The sequence below is a fragment of the Miniopterus natalensis genome, chromosome 1 (assembly GCF_054644295.1).
Source record: "Miniopterus natalensis isolate mMinNat1 chromosome 1, mMinNat1.hap1, whole genome shotgun sequence".
Lineage (NCBI taxonomy): Eukaryota > Metazoa > Chordata > Mammalia > Chiroptera > Miniopteridae > Miniopterus > Miniopterus natalensis.
In genome coordinates this window covers 137,526,236-137,553,720 of record NC_142081.1, presented here as the reverse complement: position 1 = coordinate 137,553,720, position 27,485 = coordinate 137,526,236, and the positions used below count along the sequence as shown (strand labels likewise).

The window sequence follows — 27,485 nt, the reverse complement described above, 5'->3', positions numbered from 1 at the left end:
AAAGAAATGTTTAAAAAATCAATAAAAATGATTAAATTGTAGCCAGCAGCTTTAGCCACATAATGGATATCAGCCATTCTAATGAAGACAAAGTAGTTTCCGGTTTCCAAAACATCTGATCAAACTATGCTAATAAGTCACAACCTTCCCAATGTTAACGTCAAAGCTCTGTTCAGGAAGATGAAAATAAATTGAAAGTAAAGAAGAACTGAGACTGAAAAATTACAAGGCGCAGCTATAACATGTTAATGCCAGCAGTGCAAGAAATACGTTAGAGTCCTTTCCATACCAAAAAAAAATCTATATTCCTAAAAGAAAATTCCAGTGCTGGCATTCTAGGAACTCCTGACTTCCTCAAACACCAAGAAATATAAAGAAATGAGATGGCTAAGAAACAGCAACCGAATTCTGAAGTAAGTCTTAACCTTTTCTCTGATATTCAAGTCAAGGCAAGTATTTGTCCCTTTAATTATTGCAAAACAGCTCAGTCAGTGGACTCTCCTGGATCTCAGAGCCAATGCTTGATACAGTCAAGCAATGTTGCCATCAGCGTTCCCATCGCAAAGGAACATTGAAATGGTGTTCCTTGCAGGCTAAGCATGAAAGAATAAAAATTAAGCATTAAACTATTCAAAGTTAACTTACCATCTCTCTAAGAAATTCTGAAAAGCCACACTGAATAGAAAAATGCAGAAAACAGTTAAGGAAGAGATATCAGCTAAACTCAAGTAAACTTCCCAGGTTGCTTTGAGTATTTGCCTGTGTTTTCTTAATAGGAATTAAGAATGAATAAAAGTAGGTTAACATCTGTATGTGTTTAGATCTTGTATATGTGAATAATCTATATTCATGGAGAGCTCTTTCATAAAGATAACAGAGGCAACTGCAATTCTGCATAAATCTTCATACACATGTATATATGTATATAAAATATCTCCATAGATCATTTCTGTTCATGAAAACTGTTACGGCCCTGGCCGGTGTGGCTCGGCTGGCTGGGCATTTTCCTGTGCACCAACAGGGTGCTGGTTGGATTCTGAGTCAGGGCACATCCCGGGGGTTGTGGGCTCAATTTCCCCGTAGAGGGCATGCAGGAGGTAGCTGATCGATGTTTTCCTCCCACATCAATGTTTCTCTCTCTCTCCCTCTCCCTTTCTCTCTCTCTCTCTAAAAAACAAAAACAAAAATCTTAGAAAACTTGATATATATGTACAAACACCTACATGCAGGACAATATACAGTATAATAATTTAAATGATTGGTTGTGAGAAAAGGCAAGTGTTTGATGATTCTTAACACGAGAAACAACTCGTAAGCCTTGAACAGGACAAAATACGACAGCATCCTCAACTTGGCACTGGGCATGTTTGAGCAGATTCCCTGCTGGGGCCTGGGTGTGGGCACAGCCCCTTCAGTCGCATCCTTCATTCCCTGCTCCCTGCTTCCCCGGTGGCAGGATTCCCAGCTCCGGTCCCGGACACCTCACAGTGATGACCTCCTCTAAGTCTTAATGGGGTCAAGACTGGGTGACATATTTCAGAGTTGGGCCAAAATTTGAATAACTTAGATAAATAGATTAACTCAGCTTCTAAAAATAAGCCTGGTGAAAGGCCCAAGGTGTAAAGATGCTTTAAAAAACAGCTGAATGTTTTCTTAATTGAAATTTTGCTGGGGTCTCCTTTACGTTTTTCTTCATCTGCCAATAAACTCAGGACATTCGGGCTGACATGTTCTTTGGAAGCCACGGGGCAGCGATGAGCACCTGTTGCTCCCCGAGCTTCCTATGGTTATAGTTCGTTCCTGCTGTTTCCCATCACGTCACACAGGCCTCAGGCCAGAGCCGCGCTGACACCGCCGCACCAATTCCTCTCTCCTCGGGCTCCCTCGCCATCACTTCTCCATCGTAACTCTAATGAATTCCTTCAGGCCTGTAGCTAACCAAAGCTCCTCTCCTGGAAAGAATGTCCTGTGTCAATAGATCCTTGATGTTTTGAATGCTACGTTGCAAGGGTTTGATATCATCTTTTCCATCACAGATTCATGCTAGACTCGAAAGCTAACAGCCTGATAAAAATGCCCCGAAGTTTTCTTGGCACGTGGAACTATGAAAACAACAGTGTCACATTACTATTACTAATATTATAATTCTTACTATAACTATTATTTGTGTGGGGGTTAAGTCATTCAAAAGTTTATCTGTGTTAATAAAAAAACAATTGGGATAAGTCATCTCAACGTTTTTCAAACAGAATTTAACTGACTTCTAAGAGATGAAAATCAAAGCTTCCCAACTCCCTCCGAAGTCGTTACGGAACTGTATTTGAAGCGAGATCTCACGACTCACATCCTTTCCCTACAAAGCCAGTCCTGTTGGCCACTTGTGATTTACAGGCTGTGTCTGCTCCGAGGAGCTGCTGGACACATTAGCGCGGGGATGCGTATGAAAGGACGCTGCTGTCTGGCACTAAATGACTTTCCAGAGGCCCATCTCGTTCAGAACTACAGGAACCGTTCTCCCTGAGCACGGCCTGTCAGCGCAGGAGCTAGTATTTCACCCAGGTGAAGGGAAGAACCAAAAATGCAGCCTTGCCTTCTAGTCCCTTCTGCAAATCTTGATGCACCATTAAAAGTCTGCTGTTTCATACTTTCTTGATTTCTATTGGGTTAATCCACTTCATTAACATTTTTGTTGCAACTGTAACTCTGCCTTTGGGAATGATGGATAAAGAATGGTGGCAATTATGTTGGATTTTGCTCGTGAAAATTACTTATACGTTGCTCTATTTCCTATTTGCAATGTGCTCGTTAATCATAGATATTACCGATTACATAGTATGTTCGATTTTTTGTCCACTTCACATACAGATTTTAATATATTTATCTAAAGGCTTACTTTCTCTTCCTTATATATAATATTGAAAGTCATCAACCCCAAATCTATCTTTCCCTCCACATTTTATTATATGCTTCATTTGCAGGCGTTAATGCAAGTCATAGCTCCACATTATATGGGTTGATAAACGTAAGATTTGTGTTTTAATTCAAGAGAAGATTAATTCTCTTTCATATGAGACAACAAGAATAAAATCTTCTGTGTAGTTTTGTGTTTGAGAGGTCATTAATGTATCAATGTATTTTTTAAATTATTTAGAAAATATTTTACGGAGAGCAGCACTTGCAGAAATTCAAACAAAAGAAATATAAGTGAATAGTATTAAATATATATACATTTATTCTCTTTCATCTAAAATCTTTCATTCCACATGTTTTTAAGAAAAATATGAAATGGTGCACATATTCCTGAAAAGACTGTAAGGTATATGGCCAGATATGAAAATCATGTAAAAAAGTAAAAAGGAGAATATTGCAGTTGATATAAGCAAAAATGTGGGCAAACGAAGTTTTTCTTTTACTTTATAAAGCGGAATGAATAGTTATTTTATTATGAAGGTTATCGCATTAAAAATGCTGAAAGGAAATCTATTGGTTATTCAAACTGGTTGGCATCATTCTCAGAATTCCTTGTCAGAGGAAATGCTTAGAATTGGATTTTGGTTCTGTTTTAATGCATCTCAGTCATTAACAGAATTTCAGTTAAGGGCTCAAATCTCAGGCTTTCCACTGTTTTGTTGTAGAAAGAGCTTACAAGTTGTCTGAAGCAAAATGTTCACTTTTATTTCCCACTATTTTGTGTAGAAGTTTACCACACAGGTTAGTATGTTTATAGGTTTACTTATATAATCTTTTGCATTAGACAAAAATGCACAAGATTTAAAATCATGTAAAATGGATAGAATCATTAGTTCTCAACCTTTCCAAAATTCTCTTTTTCTTATTTGATGAGCTCAGGTATACAAGCAATAACTGAGATATAATTTACAGCATTGAATTCCAAGGAAAATACTGTCTACACATCAACAATGGCTTGCAAAGATAATTTTATTTTTTAAATTGACCCACATTGGGACAAATTTAAAAATGTTCCTGGGCTCAGTTCAATATACCAGCTCTTCGTGGTTTGAAGTACGACAGAGTGTAATGCTCAATAGAGAACTCTAATTATAAAATATAACAAGAACGTTTGCAAATTTTAACAAGCTTGCTGTTTCCATGCCAACTTCTTCTGAATCTGGAAAGCATTAAAATGATTTTCTCACAACTTATTTCCTTCCATTGTGTTATATCAATTCCTTTTTCACAGGCAATACATTCAGGACCAAAAGAGTAGGGTATTCATTAGGGCTAGAGAAAGGCAAGGGTTAAGTAAATAAGAGCATCAAATTAATATCTAGGCCTAAATGCTTTAGCAGAGCCAAAGAATCTGTTTAATCATTCAAGTCAACAAAGGTTAAGATAATAAAATAAACTTCTAAATGCTTTCCTTTTTGGAACTTAATCCGTCTTGCCGAAGATGTTTTTAAGATGCTATCAGTTTTGCGTAGTCCCAGCTGTTATGAAAATTTACTCAAATACACTGGGAAGAGAAAATAATTTTATAAAAATAGTCAAGCAGGGCTCCTGGGTGGCTTATTGAAACTGTGAGAGCCCAGGACTCATTTAAAACCAGCTGTCGGCTGATGATGTTGAGACCAATGACCGCTAAAGCTTTCTTTATCAGGGCTCTGTGTTATTTGGCAAGGTGATGGAAGCCAACTGATTAGATTACTATATAGTCAAAAGATAACTTCATGATGTTTGCTTATTTTATTGCCTAAGCTTGATTAATAAATTTGCCACAATTTCAGAACAACAAAATACCCTAATTTTAAAAGACAGTATTAAACATTAAAATAGTTTTGCTTATTTTTAAGGCTATGTTTTTACTCCACTAATATATAGAAAAGACATGAGCCATTAATAGCAAAGCCCTGGGTACCATTGTGACTCCCAGGGCTGTGGTCATGATGAGGGCAGAGGCCCTTATGAACTGGGCAAGCAACAAGTCCTCTTTAATAATGAAGAGAGAGAGTGGTAATAGTAGTGGGTGCAGACAACAATGGGAAAGTCCTTAAAAGCCATTTATACTTGACATTCAGGTTCTGTTACTGATCAAGAAATGTAATTCAATCTTTTGAAAAGACAGGATCGACTAAAATCAAAATCAACAAAATACCTTGCAAGACATGTAAACACAGTATTATGAACAGCAGAAAATAAACTTCATTCATCTGATTATCTTAAATCAATAGCAAATATACCAAGGATCTTGATTTATACAATTTCCAAACTGGTGCCATCAAGCTGAGAAGCACAGTTGTATTATAACAAGGTAATTGGGTGTTCTGATGTGGGTGGAGGTCAGCATTACCCTTCCTCCCCATGTTCCGTGTAGACAGGTTCTAGGGTATTACTATGGAGCATTCATTCATTTTTTGGAGGGTTGATAGTGCATGGATTGTAAAGACTGAGATTAATTATCATGACCGCAAAGAAAAAAAGATGCACCTATATGCAGCTTTTCCATCTGATTCATGGGGTACGGAATCTTAAAGCTGAAAATGTTCTAGAGCCTATTGAGGCAGCTTGGCATTGTGGAAAGAGAGCAGATCTGAAGATCTGAGTTTGAGTTCCAGCACTGTCTTTTGGTAGATGTGTGTGAAAGAATGTGGACAAGCCCCTTAACTTGTCTGAGCTCAATCCTCATCAGAAGGGGAAAAAAGTCATGTTAACATTTGTGCTCCTAACTCACAGAGTTATTTTTGAGGATAAATGAGAGAATATATAAAAAATGTAATCTGTGCCCTGGCCGGTGTGGCTCAGTTGGTTGGAGCATCATCCCACACACAGAAAAGTCAATTCCCCATCAGGGCACATACTACCTAAATTGTGGGTTCGATCCCCGGTTGGGGCACATATGGGAAGGCAACCAATCGATCTCTCTCTCACATCGATGTTTCTCTTTATCTCTGTCTCTCTGTCTCTCTCTCTCTCTCAAAAAAAAAATGTAATCTGTAAATTCCCAGGTTCAAATCCTGACTGTCACTGACTGGCACTGTTATCTTGGAAAAATTATTTAAACCTTCTTAATCTTGATTTCCTCATCTATTAAATGGAAATAAAAGTATTTCATAGGCTATTGAAATAAGATGTCTTCATAGAGTGTTTGACATATTTTAAGAACTCAATAAAGTCATTTATCATTATTACTGTTATCATTTGAGCCCCAGATATTTCTGTACTGTCTCACATTGAGGTTGATGACTAGGATGACTACCTTATTGGTAAGGAAGCAGCCTGCTCCACTGGGAACAACACAGACTAGCGGCTGAGAGAGCTGAGTGTGAATTCCACTTCTACCACTTACAAATTATGTGAACTTGGGCCAAGTTACTTCACTCCAGATCCCTCATTTGAAATATGGGGAGGCTAATCAGCTATGACCTGATGAGAACTTATTATAGATTTTTTCGAATGTTATTTTATTTAATCCTTACCATAACCATTGAGAACAGATAGAAATTTGGTCTCCATCCAGCCTGACCCCAGCCCACAAGGATATAATAATTTCACTGCACTATACTCACTTTTCCTGTCTTCCTTCCCTGATAACCTACCATGCTGAAATGAATAAGCTGAACTAATGCGGGAAACTTACCTAGAAAGGTGTTCAGCAAAGCATAAGACTCGAAGTAATTAGCAGTTATAATTATTACGTGACATATGATTTCCTAGTCCAACATTCATTCAGTCTTGAATGCCCCTACAGCTTCCTTACAGCAGGTCTCCAATCTCTGCTTGGGTACAGGGCAAAGCCATAGCCTCAAAGCTCTGTAATGCAATCCTATGAGGATGAAATAAATAAGCACGGGCATGGTGGCTGACAGCAGAGAAAAAGCACCATACTGACTGTACAGTCCAAAGGCATAACTGCTGAAGTGCAGTTTCACTGCAAAAATGAGCTGAGGATTAATGGCAAATCCATAGTGACATCTCACCAAGAAGCCAGGAGGGAAGTGCAATTCTAATGTCAGGATGCATTCGCATGTGCAAATCTAACATTCAGTGTCTTGCAGAATAAAACCAAATGATAGCTGTAGTTGTTATACCTAAAATTGTAAGCTCAAAACTGGTTCAACGAATACTGACAGAAAGCCCATGCCAAAAAAGTGTGCCCACACACTGCTGCATTAAATCATATGCCAGCAACACTGTTCAAAGACAGTCAACTTTCCTACCACACTTACCTTTAAAGTCTTATAATCTTTCACTTTTAAAATTCACCCCCTTAATACCCCCATGACTCCAGAATACCAAATCCAAGAGCTTTTCCAGATCTCATCCTTGTGGTTGTCTTTTCATGAAGAACAATTTGGCCATTTTAAGTAGCTCTTCCTTCAGTGCTCCACCATGGCCGGGGCCTGGTTTCTCCTTGATGATGCCCTTCCGTATCCCACTCCCTAACTGGATATTTTAAAGTGGTTCTTGCCTCACTCTTTCGCCCATCATTTTCCCCTCCTGCAGTTTCGGTGCTCACTGTGTGACAGTTCATCCAGCTACATAAACTTGACGTCCAGTTATGACACCATCTTAGATTTCTAATCTCATGTTTCCAACTGTTTGCTACATTATTCAAGTAAAATGATCTAGAAAGATTACAAATTCAACATAACTAATATTCAACTTATTTATCCTCTTGACTTTCTTCTGGCCAAATTTATCAAGCAGAGCCAGAAACTTCAGACCTATATTTATCTTGTTTCTCAACTTCAGCCCCTAAATCCATTTAGCTCCAAGACTTGTATTGAATTTTCACCTCAGTATCCTGAAATTGTCCTCCCTGGCGGCTCCTATCCAGATCAAATCCATCTTCCACCTTCTGCTTCAAGACTTCTCTCTTACCAGTTTCTCTGGTAATGGCATCATCTCTGATTTTCCCTCTTTATCTGCCCAGGTTTTTGTTTGGCACTTATGACAACCCCTAATGATGAGATGACCCAACTTTCCTTTTCAACCCCATTCCCCTTGGCTCACTTCCAGCTTTGACCTAATGATGTGACATGGTCTGGCCCATGAGACATGAGCAGAAGTGTGCTATAAAATTCATGGGGAAAAGTTTGGGTTTTTTTTATAGGGACTCTTTCCCTTTATCTTCCCTTCTGATATAGAAAGAGATGTGATGGTTGGACTTACAGTGGCCTTTTTGCAATAATGACTAAAAGGCCAACAGATTCCCACAGACACCCAAAGTAACATCATTGAATTATATAAATAACACAATCAACTGCCTTCTCTGAACCCCTCATTATGTGAGAAAAATAAACTCATATCCTAATTCCCATAGAAAACATGGCATTTTCTCCAATATTTTGGTGACTCCTTTAAAATTCCTTCTTCAATTTATCAACTTAGCCCCTCCCCACTGCTGACCTCATTCTGACACTGTACTTTCTGCTCAGTGTAGCCCCTTACCTCCAATGATACCTGATGTTTCGGACTGAGTCAGCCCATCCCCTCTGCTCATCTCTCCACTGAGGACTGGAAATAATCCTTATAGCCCAGATTCTTATGACCTTGTCCTGATGACTGACAGTTTCCTGGTCTACTTGGTGTCCCTGCTTTTGTATTGGACACTCACCCATGTAGATTAAAAAGGGGTTCTGTAATAAATCTGCCAAGTCCAGTGATGGAAAAGTAATCCCACAGGGTGATCTGAACATAAATTCCTAACTGGGCAGGTCATGCTGGATAGTCACACCCCAGGCCTATAAAAGGTTTATCTTTGCTTTAAGCAAGTCCTGTCCATTGCTGTTGTGCTTCTAGGTTAACACACCTTTGAAATGCCAGAGTATTCCTCTTTCTCAGACCCCTCGGAGGCATAACCACACTCAAGGGAGCACATAATCTTTTCAACTGTCCTGTAATCCAGTTATAGACATTTCCCTGTCCTTGCATTTCTCTTCTTCCTAATGTTCCCTCCTTATTTCCAAATGTATAAGAGGAACCACAAAGCAGTCATTCTGCAGAACATTTGAGAACTTGCTTCCAGGCATGTTGTCAGTTTGGCTAAAATAAACTCATAAAAATCCTCTACAGGTTTGAACATTTCGTATATTGACAACCAAAAAATTTTTCATAAAAAACATTTGGTAATAACACTAGATAGTCTGGTGGTAATATATATCAAATGATGCAATCAAAAATCTTCAATGGCTCCCTACTGCCTACCACACTAGACATTCAAAATGCTCCATAATATAACTTGAATAAAAATCTCAGCCTTCTATGATACAATTTTTCTATATTTAACCTATTTTATTGGCAAATGGAATATTATTGTTCCTTAAATGAATACTGTCATTTCCTACTTGTATAATATTGCTTGTACTATTTCTTCATACTGGAATGTGTAATGTCCTTCTCTTAATCTTATCGTCTACGGATTACCCGTTTATGGAGTTCTAGCTCAAGTGACAACTCTTCCATAGTCTCCAGATATTATTTAAAATAGAAGAATGTTCACTTTTCTAGCATCTCTTGGCATAATTATTTAAGGTATACAACATACAACATACAGCCACACAGTTTCCTTATTCAGGCACCCATGATATTATCAGATCCTGAGGGCAGTAAAGATATAATAATATTTTATTCTAACATTCAGCAAGTTTTTATCAAGTTCTTATTGTTCTAGACAATGGTGGCTTGAATGAGACAGAGCAGGTACTTGGAGTTTATTTTTCAAGAAGGGGCAAGTTTTACAGATAACAAATAAATAAGCCAATAGGATAACCTCAGATTTAGATTGGATATTTAGGGAAGTTCTCTCTGAGGAAGTATTGGAGATAAAATCTCAATGATAAGAAGAACCCAATCACAAGAAGGCCAGAAGAGAGAGCAAAGGGAAAATCATCATGGAGTTAGGAGTGTGAGGTGTGTTTGAAGAACACACTGAAGACAGTGTGGCTGGAGCATAGTGTGTGGAGGGAGGAGTAGTAGGAGGTGAGGTTACAGAGGTAGGTGAGGGTCTAATCTTGAAGGCCTGTGGAGGCCAACCAAAGTGGTTTGGATTTCATTCTAAGGTTTAAAACAGGGAGCAACATGATCTAATGTACAATGTAAAATGATCTCTCTGGCTGCTGTGTAGAAAATGGATTATACAGGCTTAAGAGTGAAAGAAAGATTAATTGGAAGACTGCCACAATGGTAGCAGGAGAGAGAGAGAAAAAAGTAGAAACATTTATAATCTCCGTAGTATTAAGCATGGCATCTCGAACACGGTAGATGCTCGATACATCTTGCTAAACGTATGTCCAAGAGTTTCAAGATACTTTCGCCTTCTTAATTTCTGTATTACCTTTTTCTGCTTTGATTCACACATGTTCCTGTTTGACACTGGGAAGCCAAATAGAAAATAAAAGAACTTGATATTCAAGGAGACAGTATCGATTCTATAATGGAAAGTTAGCTAACAAAGAACTGAAATGATGGAGGGTCATGTTGTTAATTTAATTATGGGAAGAAGGAAATTACATGAAAAAATGGTAAACAGTAGAATTCAAATCTTTGATAGGATAAAAATGGTCAGGGTATTCAAATACAAAAAGATTTATATTTTTAATAATTCCAGTATCAGCTGGAACAGAGTGCCTATAGAAGATGTGGGTAAAATTAACTTTCATTAAATTGAAGACTTTTTCAGTTCTAACTTACTTTCATTTACCTGGAAATATAAAACATTCATTTTATTATCTTGATACAATAAACTTTCTAATAAGTAGCTAATACTATCTTACTAGAAAGGAATATTTATAAAATTCTAAGAGCACTGCCTGGGACCTGCCCTGTCTCTAAATGAGGAATCTGAGAAAAGCTGGGCAATTCGTTTGGTTCTCATTTTCTTCCTCATATACTTCCCAGGACATTTCGATTTGTACCCATGAAGATTTGCCCTGCATTATTAATTCCACCCAAATTCCTTCAATGCACAGCAAACTCGAGGGGAAAACTGGGATCATTTTTTGCCACTTTCCACCTGAAATGCTGAATGGCTCCTGAATTGTGTGAAACTTGGCCCCAGCCAGTGTGAAAACTGGCTGAAATCTGTATGAGAGGCAGTCTGGGTTCGTCAAAGTAGTTCATGAACTTTGGCCAAACTTCCAAGAAACCTGGTCCAAGTCTTAGTTTGTACTGCAACATGAAACCAGGTGAATTTCACATGGTTTCAGGTTTCATCTTAAAAATTTGGCCTAGCTTTATAATCAATCATCACTTTTTAGAACGATGAAAGCCAACACACCTTTTTGAAAATGAGGGCTGCGCGCATACCGATGACAGCTAAGCTGTGAACCACCCCTCCACTTCCTTTGCCAAAAGAAGATTTCTCAGAATGGAAACAGTCTCCCTCTTACCTGCAAAGGGCAAGTTGAGTGATTTTGCTATTGCGTGTAGAAAGAAACGATACTCAATCCGTGGAGACGTGCCATGTAAAATAATCACCACGCACGGAGCAAGTGGCTATACCCTAATCATCTAAGGCTAGGAGAATTTTATCCCATTCACATCCATGACATATATCATAATGTTTAATCTCCTTGACCATAAAACGAGCTTTTACCTTGAAGCTAGTCATCAGCTAGAATAGCTGCCACGAGAAACTAAACGCTCTGCGGCATAATCATTTCTGTGTGAAGAATGGCTGAAGAACAGCAAGGACAGTAAATCATAGCATAACTTTTCCCTAGTTTAATAAACATGAGGAGATAAGACTACAAACTACTCAGACTTGCACTGTCTACATCTTTTGCAAGAAAACCTCTACTGGAGTCTACCTGAATACAATAATTATGCATAGTGACAAAAAAACCTACACAATCATGTTTTCAACCTGAAAGTTTTAAATGTGCTTTTCCACTGTAAAAAAAAAAAAAAAAATAGACTCTCTTCAACCAAATACTCGCTTTTGTGCATAGTGACATGAGAAAATTGAGAGGTATGTCTGAACGGAGCCACTACATCATTGGAACAGTATGTCTGAACATTGGGGTAATAAGGCACAGATGTGGAGCAGAGGACTTGGCACTACCAAGGTAACAACAGAGCATTCACCCTTGTGTTATAACAGTTAAAAGAGCCACATTTGAGAAGAATAAAAGGATGCCCCTCCTCTCTGGAATGCTAAATTTTATTACACCTTTTATCTGCTTAAAAATCTATAAAAATAAGAAATTCAAATAAGTATTATTCAAACAAGATGAAGACTAAAAATATAAAATGCATTAATATTTTCATCTATAATAGATCATATTTATGCAATAGCACATAAAGTTTAACACAGAAAAAGACTAAATTCAATAGGAATCCACGTGGCCTTTATGTTGCAAAACACTGCATGCAATTGTAAAGGACCCAATAGCCACTGGAAAGGTGGTGTTGATTTTAGCAGCTATTCCGCCCGCTAACCAGTAGGGCTAATCACTGTAGAGTGTCCTGTTCACATTACCAAGCTCAGATAATGCAACAGTACACACACGTCGGACATTATTAAGGCTATTTCACTTACAAGTGCCACAGCAGTTTTGCCAGCCATCACTAAACTATGTGACACAAGGCAGCTAGGAAGCCAGGGCTACTTTCACTCAGGAGGTTTGGAGCTGAAAGCTGCCTCCTGAGGATGGGAAGCGTGCAACTCACCCGCGGTCCCTGATCACCTTGTTCTCCCTGCAGAGCAGAAAAATGAGATGGTAGTTTTAGCACGAAGGCTGTATACGATGCTCATTAAAAAGATCAAGACAATGCAGCATAGGTCATGTCAATGTGGGTTCCCACTGACTTCATTTATTCTGACATTCTTTTTCTTACCTTATCACCTTTTGGACCAGGAGGGCCCTGAAGGAAACAAAGGGGAAAAGAGAAAAAGAAACATAGTTTAAAAATAAATTTTAAAAATTGTAGCTTGAAAGATAAGCTAGGGTTAGGTGCAAGATTCATGCAAAGGGTACAGAGATATAGCTGTCACTGAGGTTTTACAAGGAATTTGGGGATCTAAACTGTAATTACAATATGGTTAGGATAAGAAAATTATTTATATATATGGTACAATAATGTGTGTGTGTGTGTATATATATATATCTACACGGAGAGAGAGAGAGAGAGAGAAAAGTTCATTATATGCTGAATAAATTTTCATAAACTGAACACACCTATGCGAATTGAATCAGCTACAGAAACCCAGGAGCACCTATTATCCTATTATGACATTTCCTTGTCACTGCTCTTCCCAGCTGTAACCACTACTTCTGACTCCTGACAGAATAGGCTAGTTTATGTACTTTATATACATGGAATCATACAGTATTGTCTGGCCTCTTTTGCTCAATTTGTGTGGAATTTGTACATAATTTTGTGTGTAGTTGTAGGTCATTTTTCTTCCTGCTTTATAATATTCCATTGTGTGACTAAGCCATAATTTATTTATTCATCCCACTGTTGAAGCCCATTTGGTTCCAGGTCCTATTACAAATAGTGTTGTCATAAACATCCTGGTATATGTCTTTTGGTTAAAAATGGTATGCATTTCTTTTGTGTGTGCGTGGAGGTAACTTTTAGCAAGTGATATCCTTATGCATTTCTTTTGGGTATATATCTAGGAGTGGAATTGTTAGATTATAGAAAACACATAGGTTCCGTTTTAGTAGAGGTGCTGCCTAATAGTTTTCCAATGTGGTTTAACAATTACACTCCCATCAGCAATGTATAAGAACTTCTGTTACCCTATATCATCACCAATACTTGGTATTTTCCATCTTTTACATTTTAGACATTCTGGTGGGAGGTGTAGTAGTTTCACATTGCATTTTAATTTGTATTTTCTTCAGTAATTAAGTTGAACTTCTCTTACTGTAGGTATTAGCCACTTTACAACCTCTTCCAGAAAGTGTTCACATCTTTTGCACTTTTTCTACTGAGTTATCCTATCGATTTGTTGGAGTTCTTTATATATTATACTGCAATACTATATTATATATATACATATATATACATATGCAGAGAGAGAGAACAAGTATATTCTCCTACTCTGCACATTGTTTTTATTGTCTTAAAGGTGTTTTTGATGAACAGATGTTCTTAATTTTAATAAAACTCAATTTAACACTTTTTCTATTTATAGCTATCTCTTTTTGTGTTCCACTTAAAAAATCTTTGCCTACTCCAATATCATGAAGAGGTCTTCTATGTTTATTCTAAAAGCTATAAGCTTTATTACTTTATCTTTCATACTTAGATCTGAATTCATGAAGAACTGATTTTGTGCATGATGTGAGGTCAAAGTCAAGATACTTTTTCTTTCCCCATATAGATATCAAATTAACCTAACACTATTTATTGAAAATGCATCTTTTCCCCATTGTAGTACAGTGTTACCTTCGGCATAAATTAGATGACCATATACATGTGGACCTTTTTAGGATTTCTGTTTTGCTGGACAGCTCTCTATTCTTGAGACACACTGAGATTTTCTTTACCTTAGAACAAAAATACTAACAGGAAATAATTATTCTAGAGGCATCAGTGCTTTTTTCACTTTAGTTCTTAAAAATAAAGTCATGTTTCAGGGCTCGGCCTACCTGAGGAATTGGAGCATTTCAGAGGTACCTTCCATCCCTCACCTTCACCCTCAGTAGGTCTGGGGGATAAAAGTCTAGATGGGAAGTAAGGCCAAGGCTCTAGCACAGCACCCTGGGTCCCAGTGGAAACTGCTGCCACTTCAGGTGGGCATGTGGGAATGCTCTGCCTACTAAGCTATCTCCTGCATGAGCAACAGAGCAACTGCATCAAATTCCCATTCTTAGTTGTGCCACTTCTGGTAATAGTTCAGGATTATCATGAAATTAATAACAACAATAACTCATGTCTTGTATTTTGTATATTTGACCATCAACAAAGAACCTGTTACAGCATTTAACCTTCTCCCAATCCTAAGAGGAAAAGATTATATTCATACTTTTATAGATGTCTAAAATGAAACAAACAACATCAAGGGTAGGTCTCTTGTAAATGAGCTTAACCTAGTCTGTGGGACTTTAAATGCAGTGTCTTGGGATGCTAGGCACTGGGACACGGCTCTAGCACTAGATTCTCAAAAAGAATGATGACCATGTGTCTGCCTTCAACAGGTGCTTTCTGAAACGCCTCCCCACTGCATTTCCCACAGGGTCATGGACATCCACCCCAAGATCTCTCAAGTTCAAAATGAGAGAAAGAGGAATTAGAGAGTAACAGGGAGAGGAAAGGGGGATCAAGTTAATAGAATCAACTAGACAAAACCCTTTTATCTCTTACCCAGAAAATAATTTTGCCATTAAAAAAGGGAGGCTAGGAAAATTATTTTTTAATGTTGGCCATAAATTTTAATGTTTTTATTAACGTTTTCAGTGAATCAAGTAGTGAGTAATTAGTACAGTCTGTGTGCCTACCTCTAAAATTAAGTTTAAGGAATTTACTTGATCATATTAAACACACACAATGTTTACTAATACTCCACAAATAGAATTTTATTTTTTGGTGGAGCCAAAGGCAACCCAAAGAAAAGAATGAGAGGATACCTACCATAGAGTTTAAGAAATACAATGGAGACTCTAGTCTTGATTTAAGTGGCATGTTATTTAACTCTATTTTGTTCTTTATGTACATTTGTTGAATACCTATAGAGAGTTTGGCAATATTCTAGATCCCAATGGAGAATATGGTGGGAGAAACTGATTAGCAAAGCTAAATAACCTGTTCTGGAAAAGCTAAATAGTCTAGCGCTAGCATTAGATATTAGCATTAAGAAATAAAAACAACCCTAGAACATCCAGCTACTGTAAGGTCACTTACAGTTACTGTGGACCCCTCCTCAGCTCTCACCCCTTCCCTCCCCAAAGTTTCTCCTCCTTAAAGTTCTATTTGCTTTTACTGGTGAAATTTCAGAGGCCAAGCTTCTCATTGCACCAGTCCTCTGAAACCATTTTGTTAGGTTATATGGCATGTTTGAGATCAAAGCCTTCCTGAAATAATTTTACAGTGGGGAATGGAGATGAGTCTTTTCCCCAAAATCCAATGACTAATTACCAATTACCAAAGTAATATGTATCAACTAGCACTCTTTAGACAGCTTAAAAGTTTGCACTCACAATTTGCATTCACATGCTACAAAAGGGGTGTTTCTGAGCAGACAGAATGGCGTCCTGGCACCTGCCAGCTCAAGACAGAACCGAAGCAGAGGTCAACCTCCATTCACAGCTGTGTGGCTGCTTCGGACACTCCAGACCCCACTTGTGCTCTTGGGATTAATGGCAGGTGTTTTCCTTCTGCTTTGACAGAAACCCCACTCTCCTTTCTGAACTGGACCCTCTTCACTGAGAATATGGGCTGAATTTTAAGAAAAAAATGTGGGCTACCTTAGAAAACACAGTATTTCAAAATTTGGGAGCCATGGCTCTTTTCTAAGTCAAAACATTACAAATAAAACAAAGGTTTCTTTGATTATTAACTTTTAAAATTAAAACTGGGTCATTATTTGTTATTCTTTGTCTTTAGAGTGAAAAAAAAATCACTGGTATTAACCAAAGGACTGGCAGCAATAAAAATCAATAAATTATTTTAATTATGGAGTATTTTTCAATGGCATTTTGTTGCTTCCAACTACACCAACATATTTATTGTTCAGGTATCAGAATCAGTGACTGGTTGGTAAATATTTGAAGATAAAACTTTGTCGTTAAAACATGGTTGAGGTTAATGGAAAGTAAATACAGTAAAATTTGTAAACATAAGAAAGTAGTGAATCACAGTTTTATAGAAGGCTTTGTTGGGGATTCTTGTCCTCCTTGTCTGATCTAGCATGTTGGAGTCAGATATTTTATAATGTCCACTTAAATAAATAAAAGTATTTGAAATAATCTTATAAATTAGCGTTATGTAATTAACTCTACCTACGTAAGTTTAAAGGTGCTAACAGCTTTTATTATTAGCGCTGCTTTGCAGTGGTTGAAACATTTCTTTCAGGGTGCTGCTGGAGTGTTATTAATTTACCATCAAAGAATTTAAAACTTGCAGTGGCAAACTTCAAATTAGCCCCTATTCAAATGACTTTATGATAATCTTTTTATTTTTACCATGCCTTTAATGTTAGTCTCCCCAAATTTATTTCTATCCAAAATAACTAAGTTTTCCATGGTCTATTATCTATTTCAATGAAATGATAAAACCAAACTAAAAGCACAGTGAGTAAGAGGCACAACAAATGAGATTTAGGAATGTATTGGATCTCAATCTACATAAAAGTAATTGAAACATAGCTGGAAAAGACAGATATATTCATGGGGGTTAGATGTCCCAATAAAAGCCTTTCATTCCCTACCACTGTAAATTTTGCCTTCTTTGAACTGGCAAAAGCTGAAGAGGGAATGATTTTTAAAAGATGGCAACAATAAAAACAAAATTAAATTCTGCTAGAGGTAGAAAACATGGGAAGAAGCAAACGCTGGAAATTCTTGGCAGCCAGAGCTGCTGGAATACGAATAGGGTTATGATTTCTATCCCAGAAAATTGTAGGTCATTTTTATTTTTGAAAAATAACAACCTTTTTCTGATTAATCTTTTCATTACTATAGAATTATGAGAGCAAGCACGTTTCATTTTCTAGGCATTTATGGCCAACTATTAGCCAGGCAATGTGGTCCGAGTCTGGAGGAGGGACATGTAAACATAATGATATAGTTGAATAAACACTGTGTGTGGGAGTACACAGAAAAAAGAAGGTAAGAGAGCTGGAGTTAAAAAGATGATATTGGAATTGGCTCTTGAAAGTTGGCCACAGATATGGGGGACTGGGAAGGGGTGAAGCAGATCAGGCAGAAGGGAAGAACATGCATAAGTGTGAGAAGACATCATGCTATCAGGGCAGGATGAGTTCAGAGCAGTCAGAACATAAGTGGTGTGGAGTGAAGATGGGGAAACAGTAAGAAAGAGAGACTTGGAAAGGCTGGCTAACCACACCCAGGCCCCTGGGCCAGTTTAACAAGCAGGTAGCAAGATCAAGTGTGATTTATGGAACTCTGAGAGCACGGAGTGCTATTCTTAGGAAGCTGGTACCTTGGTCCAGAAGAGATGGTAAAGATCTGAATCAAGATTATCACAGTGGGAACAAAGGGACAGTTCTAGATTCAGAAGATATGCCTGAGGTAGAACCAACAAGATCAGTGAACTGATTGGACCTGGGGGGTATGCACATGGGGTTCCATGGACAGATCATCAACATAGTTTAAGAAGTCTTACTCATTTGAAATTTGAAATTTCACAGTTTAGTGCATTTGCAGAAAAGTGTTGCCATAAGCTGGTTCAACCCTGGTCAACACAGCAACCCCAGAGCCAAGTGAACCACAAAGAGTTTTAAATCTGATTTTAGGGGTGTATTTCAAATCCAAACAGACTGTTGGCAGCTTTGGCTGACCTAATCAGAAATGAGAGAGAGAGAGAGAGAGAGAGAGAATTCTGTCATCCTTTTTGGGTAAAAAGAGCGTGGATGATATATGGTGGCCACATTGTGCAGCCACCAGGCAGGGGCCATCCTTCTTCTGTGTTCACTTAGGAACAAAGTATACCTTTATTATATTTCTTGTCCTCTACTTTGTTGACTACAAACTGAAAATGGGCTGACTATAATCTAAAAGCCATGATTTCTCTAGTCCTTTAAGGGTCAAGAAGACAGAGTCTGCACACTGGCCATTCCCTAGGAGCAGAGCACAACCTGTGGTCACTGTGTGTTTGATGTGTGTGTGCTCAGGTACCCCTCCCCGACTCCCGCAAACATCACTGTATCAATGCCGGTCTCCCAGGGAGGAAGGAAACAGGGGATATCCAATCTTCCCTTGTTCAAGTAGAATAGAAGCCTCAATTCTACCGATTGTAAGGTATCTGCCAGCTCCCTGACTATCTTCAACTTGACCAGTGTATCAATGACATAGACACTTCTAAACCACACATTCATGAAAACATTGAATTTGGTACCACGGTTTTGAGCAGGTATCTGAAACTGCACAAAATCATATTGCAAATAGTTGTAACAATGGAAAAAATCTAATGTTTACTGGAAAAATAGGGACCCTAGCTATTTGCATGTGCATTAATCTATCTCGCTTCTGAATGAAGGGTTTTATGCAGTTAGCACAGGTTCAACTTTAACTAAATGTGAACATGTGTTCTTCCCAGTATATACCTCAACCTTGAATTCATTAGATAGTTTTCTGCTTTACTAGAGTATCATTTTTAAGGACATTTATTTCTCAAATCACCAATTTTTTTGTTTCATAGACTTTCAACTTTGCAAATAACTTTAGTGAGTAACATGTCATTTTCAACTTTTTATGAAAAACCTGATGTGAAAATGTAGATGTTCCTATGTATAATATAAATCAGTGTGTGTGCGTGTGCGTGTGCACGCTTGTGTGTATGCTTGTATATAATTTCTTTTTAAATGCTTCAGAAAAGTAAAAAATAAAGAGTAAAAGAATAATTCAGGGGAATTTAAAAATCAAGTATACATAATACATAAATCGTGGTGGCTTAGAGCTCAAGCTTTGGAATCATACGGATCCAGACTGAGATCCTGGTTGTGATAACCACTAGGAGCCTCAATTTCTTCTTCTGTAAAATGGGGAAAACAATGCTTACTGTTTGGCTAAAATTAAACACTGTTTGTGAAGCAATTTGTAGAATGTCTGATGTACACACTCAATATTTACAATAATTTTAATATTTTAATCACAGTAAACAGAAAATTTCTTTTTCAGATAATCCAAGGATGAAGAAAGTAAATATATTGATTTCTTAACATCAAAAGGCAAGGTGGTGAGAAATGTTAGGTGAGTGTTTGAAAACATTGGAGAATATGTGGGTTTCATATAATTTATCTCAATGTTGAGGAACTATTACCAAACAAAACAATGCAAAACAAAAATACTTCATTGTAGTTTTAACCACATTACTTTAATGACTCAACAAGAATAGACCTCAGGCCCTAGAACTACCTAGTCACTCCTGGCATATAGTAGGTGATCAACCAATTGTTGCTGAGTTAAAACACCAGAAAGAAAGGAATGCAATAAAACTCTCAGTGTTGAAAACAGCAACACATGAATTATACAAGAACCAGATCCCATGTTGCTGCAGAAGAACCGTGTTTATTGAAGTCTCAAACTTTGCTCACCCAGGGAAGGGAACTATAGCTATAAACAGGTTTATAGCTTCAGACTTTGCACCTTTCATTCTGCACTGAAGATTAAAAGAGACCAACCAGAAAAAGCTGTAGATATAAACAGAAATTTAAAATACCCCAAACAGCCCCCCAGTCATTGGAAAACTAATTTCTACAGCTATTATTTTCCGGGCATTTTCTGTGGTGAGATTGTAAGTATAAGTTCTTTTGTGGTGTCAGTCTGAGTCCTGAACAAGGGACTATATGTGCCCACGATCAGTCTTACTTAAATCATAAGCAGCTGCCATAAGGAAACAATTAGTGGGGTCCAGCACTAAAAGAAAATTTAGAAAAACCAATCATTAAAAAAAGGACTCTCAAAAGTAAGACTGATGTAGTTCAATGGAGTTAAGGGCTTATAAAACAGCAGGAATCAGGGAAGCTCATTCTGGCTTTCTTCTCTAACACAATACAAATTAAATACAACCAAATTACCATTCCTGCCAATCAAAACCAAAGGGGCCCTTCTTTCCAGCATCAATCCTTGTCTCTAAAAGTTTTAAGGGATTGCTAAAACTTTTTTGTTTAACTCTGCATTTTTTAACTTATTTTTAAGAGGTCAAATAAAATGAACTCCATGGCGAAAGATTTGGAATCCTAAACATTCCCTTTGTCGAAAGAAAGTATCAACTCTCTGTGTAAATGCGGGCAGTAGCCCCTGTGATTTCACAGCTCACGGTGTAAACTATCCTACAATACTCTCAGTGTCCTCAGTATAATTCAAATGTATTCAGCGGTACATGCATCTTTAAGCCTTGGGTTTAATTTATAATCGCCTATTTCAGCATGTTTCCTAAGTATTATGTGTTTCCCACATCAGTTTGCCGAGGCTACCTAGGAAAGCCTGGTTTGAAGGTCAGTTTGACTCTGCTTCATTTATAGTTTCTTGTGGAGCAATATGGGTTTTGGGAAGGGCAGCTGAGCACAACACAGGGATGAGGGCAGGAGGTCCCCTTGAGCCTAAGAAGATCTGCGGGAGGAATGAAGTAGACCTGCCAGATGGGGCTGGGCCGCCCAGTCCCGGGGTTGGCCTGAGAGTCTCAAGCTTCCAGTGCAAATGAGAAGCCCAAGGTCCCTCATTTTCAGCTGATGGTTAAAAAGGTCAAAAGCTTTTTTTTTTTCAATCCTCGCCCAAGGATATGTTTTTATTGATTTCAAAGAGAGAGGAAGGGAGAATCAGAGAGAGAGAAATATCAATGTGAGACAGAAACATCGATCAGTTGCCTCCCATAGGCGCCAACTGGGGATCAAACCTGGGTATGCGCCCTGATAGGAATCAAACCGGCAGCCTTCTGGTGAACGGGCCGATGTGCCATCCCACTGAGCCACCCAGCCAGGGCAAGGTCAAAAGCTTTCAATGTAAGCTTCGACAACTACCAGGCTCTCGGGCTCCAGATTGTTCTGAATCTTCACCCTCCTGTCTGTGGAGCAAGGACCATGTCTACCTGTCCGCCTCTCGCCTCCTTCCCAGCCTTGCCTGCTCTTACCGTTGCTCTCGCTCATCTCCCCCCCCCCACTACGGTCCCCTGGGACCCTCTCCCTCAGTCCCCTGATGCGGGGGGGGGGGGGGGAAGAAACGTTGCCTTTACCCTCTATTCCCTCATTTTAAAGTCCTAACCATATTCTTACTATTTCCATCAAACTTCCCTAAATAACAGATTGGTCATAGAAAGAAAGGAAATTGAATTTGAGGAGAGAGAAAGGAGGTAGCAGAGTAGACGTCATATTTTTACAGTCTGGTTTGGGGAAAAGATAAAGTAACGAGAGCTGAAATACATATTGGTGTTGGGGGTATTTCCCTCCTTTAGGGAGAAGAAAGCTGAGCTGCGGGAAGGGAAACTGCTGAGCCAGTCCTCAGGCCCTGGGAAGGAGTTACCCTGTGCTAAGCTAAAACTAAAGAAAGGGGGTTTGGGGGAGGAAGGGTTGACAAAGTCCATAAATGTCAGGATTGCCCAAATTTGTGTCTAAACGTTTTGTCTTTTCACTTTCCTTCCTTCAGCAGCTATCAAATACACCCACAAGGCTTTAACTATTACCTGACTTATGCCCTAAATTCTTTTCCAGGCTGCAATCCTTGCATTCCCAACTGCTCACCAGATGTCTAAGCCGAGATGTGCCATCATCAGCTCAATTCAACATTCTCAAACCAAGCTTCTTGATTTCTGCTTCAAGCCAGTCGTGTCTCCTGGCTTCCCTCTTTCTGTTAAACACACCACTACTCCTCCCAGCCTAAACGCTCGGGGTTATGTTTGCGTCAGTACACGGGCTCTATTGTCCAGTCCTATAGGTTTCATTCTCCACAAAATCCCTTAAATCTCTCTTTCCGTGTTTGTTGCTGGCACCTTTATTCCCGGAAAGCAGGACTAGTCTATAAGCCTCTCCTGGATGTTCCTTACTCTACTCCATCCTATACACTTTAGTCACATTTTGTTTTCTAAAGCACATTTCTGAACACATTCCTCAGCTCAGAAAAAGTCAAGGGCCCATTTTCAATGCACAATGAAAAAACTGTTCTAGAAAATGATCCTGCATGGATTCAAAAGCCGTGAGGTGCCAGGTTGTAGGGAATCTGGCCAATCCCACTTGACCTGCTGATCAAAATATCTCTCTCGATATAGTGAACTAGAAAGTATACTGCACCTAAAAGAGTCTTCCTAAAAGCTGCACCAGAGTCTAATCAAACTTTTAAATGGAACTCACAGTTTAGAAGAAATACTAAAGAAAGGTGAACAAGTTAAGCAGGGCAATGAGGTAGTCACTAGACGAGTCCAGAATGTGGGGCATTCCACATGTAGGACAAATGTCCTGGAAAAATGGATGACATGAACAAAATAAAAAGATAAAACCATTAGAGAGTAAAAAAGATTGAAGAGTTATAGCAATTAAATGCCAAGTGTGAGCTTTGGGTCTTGATTCAAATGAACCATCTGTAAAAAGACATTTTTGAGACTACTGGGAAGATTTGAATACAACTGGGTATAATGATATTAAGGAATTATCGTTAATTTTATTATGTTTGATATGAAATGATGGTTATGTTTTAGAAAGGCCCTATCACTTAGAGATTCATACTTCAGTACTTGCAGATGCAATGACATGATATCTAGGTTTCAAATAAACCAGCAAAATAAAACAAATCTAAATAAATGCAGGAAAGGAATTCATAAAACAAAATTAGCCATTGATCTAATTCTTGAAGCTGGGTGATGGCTCTAGGCCACCTGATGATAATATTTTCTCTACATTTTGAGACTGTTTAAAAATTCCCAAACCAAATAGTTATATAATTTAAAATTTTATTTTAGATGACCCTTCAGATTGCTACAAATAAACTATCAGGGCCCTTAAGGGCAGGAAGAGAAGTATATGGGGAAATGTAACAAACATGACTTTGGAGGGTTTTTTTGTTTTTAAATATATCTTTATTGATTTCAGAGAGAGGAAGGGAGAGTGAGAGATAGAAACATCAATGATGAGAGAGCCGTCATTGATCGGCTGTCCCCTGCACGCTCCCGACTGGGGATCAAGCCAGCAAACCCAGGCATGTGCCCTGACTGGGATCCTAGGCTGATGGTCAACTGCTGAGCCACACCCGGCTGGGATGGAGGTTTTAATATGTACTAGTACATGACCTTGGGCAGATCGCCTAATCTCTCTGAGCCTTGGTTTCCACATCTGTAAGATGGGACACAAAATAATCATCTCATATGGGAGTTTAGGGAGCAATTAAAAAAACATGTGGTCTTCCATAAATATTATTTCCCTTACTCTCCTTAATTCAAATGTCTAGCCTTGTATGTTATACATGGTGACTATCCAATAAATATACTAGCAGATTTTATGCAACGGAGGTCTCTAACAAGACATCAGAGCCAAAATTAGTATTCCCTGAATAACTTGTTGACAATCAAGAAGTCACAGATATCTAACTGCATGTCCAACCTGCTTCCAATTAATGCTTATGAGGATATATTTGATTTCAGCTAGGTCACTGCAATTTCTCATTTGTTGACTCATGACTCCAGTTCACAAGAGTTAAGGCTAATACCAGAAGGAATAAAACAACTTTACTCAGTCTCTTGAAGAGGAAATGAGCTCTATCCAATGAAAGATTTAGTTTTTCACATCTCGAACACTGACAGATTTTTTGACTCCTGTCTCCCTCCTGCCTGTGACTCCAAACTTTCAGAAAGAGTATTATTCTATTTCACTCTCCACACATTTTCAATACTGACTCACTCCTAAAACCATGGCAATACTGCTTTGAAAACCACCAGGCTACTAGTTACTAAATGATTCCTAATTACAAGCACATTGACCATAGTTCATGTGGCTGGCCCCTCCTCCTTAAGCTTCTTTTGGGGTGCCTTTCTCGGGGTCTTCTAGTGTCTTATGGGCTTTTCCTGTTCTTCTTCTGTACTTCATAACTAACCCTTCCCCCACCCATGACTTCTTCTCTTTCCCTCTACACACTTTCTCTGGGCACCTCACTCCTTGCCACAGGTTCAGCTACTACTTATCTACTCCATATCCAGCTGTGGCTTCTCTCCAGGACAGCGCCTATTGCCCACTCTAAGTTTCCTCCTGGATGCCTTGTTCTCACCTCAGATCACCATGTCCACCACTTAGATTCTGGTTAGTTTTCTTTGCAGCAAATTGTACATGCTTCATTGTCCTGATGGCCCACATCAAGACTCTGTATGAATTAGATAAGTAGGTTTTCCTCCAAACAGATGTAGCCCCATGCCAGGGCACAGAGCTTGGCAGGTGAAGCAGGAGCTGGATTTCAGACTCCACCTCCCAGGAACTTGGCTGAGCAGCCTTGTGCAATGCACAACCTGCACTAATGTGAATGGGGACCCTGGGTTTACTGCAAGTAGCAACATTTCTTTCAGAAACTCAAAATTTCACTATGTTTATTTATTTTTGCCATATAATCCCATAGCTCAGGTTGCAAGGTAAGAAGAAGTTGCAGGGAAGATGTGTAATAACTATTCTAAGCAAAAAAACAATAATATTTATTCAGCTGTATCAATTGAGAATACATCATCTTTGATTTATCTTCAACTCTGCATTTTTATAAAGAACAGATATTTTATTTATTCATTCATTCATTCATTCCACCCGTCCCCTCACCTCCCTCCCCTTTGGCAGCCATTAGCTTGTTCTCTGTATCTATGTGTCTGTTTCTGCTTGGTTTTGTTTGTTCATTTGTTTTGTTTCTTAGATTCCACATAGAAGTGAAATTATATGGTATTTGTCTTTCTCTGTCTGACTTATTTCACTTAGCATAATACCTTCTAGGTCCATCCATATTACAAATGGAAAGATTTCATTCTTTTTTATTGCTGAGTAATATGCCATTGTACATATTACTCGGCAATACATATATATATTCATTCATCTTTTGGTGGACACCTAGGTTGCTTCCATATCTTGGCGATTGCAAATAATGCTGCAATGAACAGAGGGGTGCATATATCTTTTTGAATTCATGTTTTGGATTTCTTCAGATAAATAAATATCCAGAAGTGGATATCCAGAGTGCTAAGTTGTATAGAAGCTCTACTTTTAATTTTTTGAGGAAACTCCATACTGTTTTCTATAGTGGCTACACCCACTTATAATTCCACCAAGAGTGTACAAGGGTTCTCTTTCTAATTAAGTTAATTAAGTATTAACTTAATTATTAGTGGAAAGCTATGTCTTATTCACCTTTATTTAGACACCCTCACCAACACTTGTTATTTGTTGAATTTTTTATGATAGCCACTTTGACAGGTGTGAAGATATTCACAAATTATATATCCAATAAGGAGTTAACATCAAAATACATAAGGAACTCATACAACTTAACACCAAAAAAAACAAACAATCCAATTAAAAAAATAGGCAGAGGATATGAATAGACATTCCTCCAAAGAAGACATACAGATGGTCAACAGACATATGAAAAGATGCTCAATGTCACTAATCATTAGGGAAATACAAATCAACTCCATGTATTTTTTATAAAAAGAATATTTATTGAATGTGAATTACTGTAACAGATTATGTCTGACCTAAGATCTTAAAAATAATTAACACTGAATATATTGACCATCTGAAAAAACACACAAAAAACACCCTGAAGTGTAAAGGCTCACGTCAGGTGAGTCTCCTACAGTCATTGTTTAAGTTCAAAATTGGCCTGTCCAAAAGAGAGGAGATAGAATAAGACATTTCTGGAGCTACCATTTTACTTTATAGCATTTACTTTATTTTATATTATAGCATTCCCTCATTTTTAATCTCTACACAAGAAATAAATACAACTGAAGATATGTAATGAGAAAATAAATACAGTCTATTAAGAATTTTGGTTAGCATATAAAAATTATTAAACATATATATGAAATGATATATATAATATACTTGAGAAATTTTATAAATGAAAATTTAAAGTTTAAAACATTTCTAACTGAATTCATTTTACGTCACTGAAAAAATATTTCTAAATAACTTTGCTATCTTTATAAAGAATTAGACATACTTACAAATGTGCACACAAATTATTTAATAGAGAATTCTATACTATATGCATATCTAATAGTGATAATCACTTTTCATAAATTTCTTGATTTTAAGATTGAACTACTTATCCTAAACCTCCATGTGCTTTGAGGCCATTATTCTATTGGATGTTTATCCAGCAGATGAAGTACCACTGTCAGGGTAACATGTCTTCATGGCTCTGTCCCTGTGTGAGTGCTGATGTGAGAAGATATGTGCATAAGTCATAACCCTTATGGGTGCCATCCACTGTTCTAAGTGCTACATTAAATCATGTATTACATCCAACCACCTTTATTCTACTTTGGAAAACTGAAGGAAAAAGGACAACTTGCCCAAAGTTATATAGTTTGTAAGCGGTAGACCGGGACTTGAGCCCCTGTCTGCCCATGGAGGCACCCTTTAATCTTATTCAACATATTCCGAGTGCTGCTCTAATAACAGACTGCCGAGAGCTAATATTTTTAATTGCTTCAGTCATTTCACCATCAAGTGAATATAAAATTATCTTTAAATCTAAATTATTAAATATATACAAAAATTTATTGTGCATTTTCTATATATCAGCACTATAAAGAAATTGAAATACAAAAATGAGTGAGAAGCTCAGGAAATAATAACAGCCTCCACATATATAAATCAACGTTGCATTAACTTAGTTATTAATGGAAAGCTATGTCTTATTCACCTTTATTTA

At 37.9% G+C, this 27,485-nt stretch overlaps 1 protein-coding gene across 1 annotated transcript in view; it reads right to left on the bottom strand.

Moving 5' to 3' along the window:
* Positions 1-27,485, bottom strand: part of COL25A1 (collagen type XXV alpha 1 chain) — a 440,472-nt gene that overhangs the window by 137,715 nt on the left and 275,272 nt on the right. The window contains exons 6-7 of the mRNA XM_016209473.2: positions 12,799-12,825; positions 12,631-12,657 (exon numbers count right to left, since the gene is read on the bottom strand). Of these exons, the coding sequence (XP_016064959.1) occupies positions 12,631-12,657; positions 12,799-12,825 (54 nt within the window). The remainder of the gene's footprint in view (positions 1-12,630; positions 12,658-12,798; positions 12,826-27,485) is intronic.